We start from the raw sequence: 4583 nt of genomic DNA on the forward strand, positions 1-4583 counted from the left end.
CACCTAATGAGTTTGTGTCTTTTCAGCTCTTGCCTGTTTTACTAGTTAATGGGAGCAACTTGTAAAGTCACTTGCAAGACTAGAATGCCTTTCAGCTATTATTTTAACAGGCAATTAACTGCAGAGGAATGTGATTTTAAAACCTGAGCTTAAAACCCAAATACTAAAACACCCAATGTCTAACATTCAAATCTGAGTCTTACTGAAATGAACAGGGGATATTTTGTTACACGATACAGGACAATCTATCTATAAGAATAATTGAACAAATAGAATTGATCCAAAAACTAGTGAGACAGCATTTACCTATTACACTAAAGCTAAACAGCTGAATCTTTCTGTAATTTCACCTCAAAAACAAAGAAAAGTATACTTAAATGATTATGCTTAATGAAAGAAAACTAAATAACTTTAAGACCGTTAGGGTTTCTTTTTGCATTATTATTCATTTCATGAAACCTAAGCACACCATGCAAAATCAAAACATTATCAAAATTAAAATTGAAACTTATCCTGATCATGATAAAAACTTATCAAGTGAAATAGTACAACATTTATTGTGCTAATGAGAAAGAGAATTATAACTGAAAATATTACAGATGAGAAAAATTGGGGCATTAACTATTAATAAAATTATTATTAATGTAGCTCAAACATTAGAGCATGACACTAGTAATGCTAAAGTTATAGGTTAAATTCATAAATAAAATGTTTACCTTGAACATTAAACAAAAGTGCCTGCCAAATGCATAAATGTAACTCTAAATAAATGTAAAAAGAAGCTAATCTTTAGTTTAGAGACTGATGAAAAATACTTTTAAAAATATATTAAATGTTCTATTTTTTAACACACACACACACACACACTTCCAGGGAATCAAACTGATGGACAATACTTTCGCTCCTCAACTAGTGGGACCAGTTTCACCCTCAGATTAAATGAAAAAGATGGAGTTGAGGAATGTCAGTCTATGGAGGTGGAGGCGGAGTAGGAGATAACGGCAACAGTATATATACACCTCATCTGTGTGCAGAGCTTTAAACTACCAGCTGAAGCCTGAGTGGGTGAACAACATCCTTACAGCTCAAAGAGAAGGTAAAATGAAATTAAGCGCCACATTTAGATTATAAAATGAAAATGTTCGCTATAATGTGAATATTAATAATAATAATAATTATCTTTGTTCTTTACAGCTTACTTTGGAAGCAATGGCAGGTGGGTCTTATGTGCTTACCTATGTGAAATATGCATTTCTATATTAATTGTAAGCAGGAATTTTAATATTGAATGTTTTCCAAATGCTGATTTAATGCCAAAACAAAAGTAAAGTGACTGGATAAATCTATACTCTGGATAGATCTTCATTCAGTGACCTTAGTGTTTAAAAGACACTTAATATTCAGTAATATTATCAGATTGACTACACTGCCACTATTGGATGACAACAGAACTTGAAACGGAGCTATGACACTATTGTCTTTTGTAGAGCTGCTTTACATACCTGAATTTAATTTGATTCATAATTGATGAACTCTGCAACATCAACACTGTTTTGAATAAATTTAATTGAATCAGTGCCGAACCGAATAACACTATTGCCTTCTGTAGAGCTGATTTTCACTGAATTAGGCTAGTTTTATAATTTAGTGAACGTTGCATTATTTGTGAACTAAACTGAATCAACGCTGAACTGACTTGAGCTGAATATTGACCCTATTAGCTTCCTTAGAGCTGCTTTATAGAGTTAAACTGAGTTTGCGTCATATCTAAAGAACTTCACAACATTGACAGTTATTAAACTAAAGGGAATCAAAATTGAACAAAACTTTTATAGCTGAAATTGTGTGTACTTCTTTCATAATTGAACTTTGCAACACTTTATTTTCTTCTGTATCACTGTGAAGCTGCTGATACAATCTGTATTGTATAAAGCACTATAGGTGTGACTTGATTTGACCTTCTGTAAATTTACTGAAAAGTTTGGGCACGTTTTCAACTTTGATTTGTTTTCTAGTTTTAATCTATGAATAAAGGGCTGGTGTTCGTATGATTCTCCCCAGATGAAAGCTTTAAACAGGAGTTCCTGGAGGCCCATAACCAGTACAGGAAGCAGCATCAAGCCCCAGAGCTGACATACAGTGATGAGCTGTGCAGTGCTGCTCACAAGTGGGCGGATCATATGCTGAGCAACAAAGCACTGGCCCACAGTGACACGGATAATGGGGAGAATGTGTTTTATTCCTATAACTCTGACAAAAACACACCCACAGGTAAAATCTGCTGCTTAATAATTACGTACAGCGTCTGCAAATTGATTAAGAGTGACAAGGTATAGACTCAGTGTGCTTCATTCACAAAAAAAAAATAAAATAAATAAATTTGTGGATTTTTTTAATACTTGTACGCACAAAAAATAATAATAAATAAATAAAATCGCACCTAATTCACAACACGTTCTTCTACACATATTAATTTGTTCATAACCTTCTTCTAAATGTGCGAGAAATTGGGGTATTCTAAATAAGTGGGCGTTTGCCCAAGGCTAGTCATTTGCATAAAACATACCCAAACCAACTCCATATAAAGGCTTTCCACACAGCCTTTCGTAATTTTATGATGCTTTTTATGATTTTCAGATGCGCTGTATCCTCGAGCACTGTACACTCTTAAAAATAAAGGTGCTTCACGATGCCATAGAAGAACCTTTTCGTCTAAATGGTTCCATAAAGAACCTTTAACATCTGAAGAACCTTTCTGTTTCACAAAAGGTTGTTTGTGGCGAAAGAAGGTTCTTCAGATTATAAAAATGTAAGAAAGAGATGGTTCTTTAAAGAACCTTTGACTGAATGGTTCTTTGTGGAACCAAAAATTGTTCTTCTATGGCATCGCTTGAAGAACCTTTTGAAGCACCTTTATTTTTAAGAGTGTATCTACACAAGGGTTATTTTGGAAAGATTAAAAAATTTATATTAATAAAAAAACTGATGTGCGATAGAGATTTGTGTATTTGATGTGATTTTTTTATTTTTAATTTTATTTTCAGAATGATATTTTGATAAGTAAAGAACATTATTCATTTATTTATTTTACTAGGAAGTATCATATAGATAAAAAGTGGGCTCTTTGCTTTGCAATACAAATACTTTGGCAACTAATCATAAATAATAATAATAATAATAATAATAATAATAATAGAGATCCTTGAGCAATGCCAACTGTGCCATCTACAAAACTGGTCTTGTCATACATAGAAACATCTCAGATCGAGCTATAATGCAGCCTTTCTTACTCTTTCCCTGTATATGAAATATATTTATGTATATAATTTATTCTTAACACGACTATAAAGTCACCAAGAGTATGTGATTTTGCGTAGGTGGTGTTTTAGTTGTTCCTACATTTTCTGGTAAATTTAAAATTTTAGTACGAAAGTTGTTAGTGAATCATGATTCATTTGTACACAGATTTTATGCACACATTACTGTCATAGTGATTTTTTTATATAAAAGTACAATTGTGGATGCAGCACTGAGCGCATCACACTGAAAATATTTGTTGCTTTGTATATTTTAGGGAAGGAGGCTGTAGACAGTTGGTACAGTGAGATCAAGGATTACAGCTTTAACACACCAGGAAATCAGCCCAAAACAGGTAATAATAATTTTGGGAATACATTTTTTAATTTGAATATATGACATTACAATGATGTTATAAATTTACATTTATTATTGGCTTACTTTAATTCTATCTAGTTTTATATACAAATATATATTTTATATATTTGCAGGGCATTTCACTCAGGTTGTGTGGAAATCATCCACAGAGCTCGGAGTAGGTCTGGCTACTGATGGAAACACAGTTTTTGTTGTTGGTCAGTACAAACCTGCTGGAAATATAACCAACGCTGGTTACTATGAGCAAAATGTTCTACCTAAAACTGAATAATGATTGTTTTCTTTCCTTATTGGAATTGTCTATTGCTAAATGTAAACACTTATGAGTTAGCAGATGCTTTTAATTCAAAGTGACTTACACCACCATAACCAGTTTAAAATGTAATACACTGTGATCAAATCATGTGTGTGTTCATAAAGGAATGGATCTTTGCATCATAAGCAAATGTGCAGCATTTATTTATTCAAAATTGACATTATGACTGAACATTATGAACACAAAACTGCCAAACAAATACCAAAAAGTAGTATCAACCCCTCCTGTGCATGTGAATCATAAGAGACAGATTTCTAAGGTGATTATTATTGATGATAATTAACAATTTAGTATATGCCTTCTGTTGTCCGACTGATAGTTTATGCATTTATTTAAGCCAGTAAAATATATTTTGGTGAATTGGTAAAATTCTCCACCTTCAGGTTATGAAATCTATATTAGCAATAACACTTACAGACAAACACGTACTGGACTGAATCAACTTAGGTTTACTCGAATATCCAGATGTCTTTTTTTTTTTTTTAACAATCATGTTCCATTCTGACTGGGAGTATCAAATATGATCATCAGGCTTTTGAAGAATGTTTATTTGTACATCTCTCAGTCATAATTGTACTGTATTGCATTGAGG

At 32.4% G+C, this 4583-nt stretch overlaps 1 protein-coding gene across 1 annotated transcript; it reads left to right on the plus strand.

The window, feature by feature from the left end:
- Positions 1 to 1209: 1209 nt before the first annotated feature.
- Positions 1210 to 3946, plus strand: LOC107556837 (Golgi-associated plant pathogenesis-related protein 1-like). Its single transcript, XM_016240068.1, has 4 exons — positions 1210 to 1216; positions 2062 to 2271; positions 3575 to 3652; positions 3789 to 3946. The coding sequence occupies exons 1-4, from the start codon at positions 1210 to 1212 to the stop codon at positions 3944 to 3946; spliced, it is 453 nt and encodes a 150-aa protein (XP_016095554.1).
- Positions 3947 to 4583: the final 637 nt, after the last annotated feature.

The sequence above is a fragment of the Sinocyclocheilus grahami genome, unplaced genomic scaffold, assembly GCF_001515645.1.
Source record: "Sinocyclocheilus grahami isolate Dianchi unplaced genomic scaffold, SAMN03320097.WGS_v1.1 scaffold580.1, whole genome shotgun sequence".
Classification (NCBI taxonomy): Eukaryota; Metazoa; Chordata; class Actinopteri; order Cypriniformes; family Cyprinidae; genus Sinocyclocheilus; species Sinocyclocheilus grahami.

Coding starts and splice junctions, on each gene's coding strand:
- LOC107556837 (XM_016240068.1), top strand. Junction 2,272..3,574: donor TGACAAAAACACACCCACAG/GTAAAATCTGCT, acceptor TGTATATTTTAG/GGAAGGAGGCTGTAGACAGT. Junction 3,653..3,788: donor AGGAAATCAGCCCAAAACAG/GTAATAATAATT, acceptor ATATATTTGCAG/GGCATTTCACTCAGGTTGTG.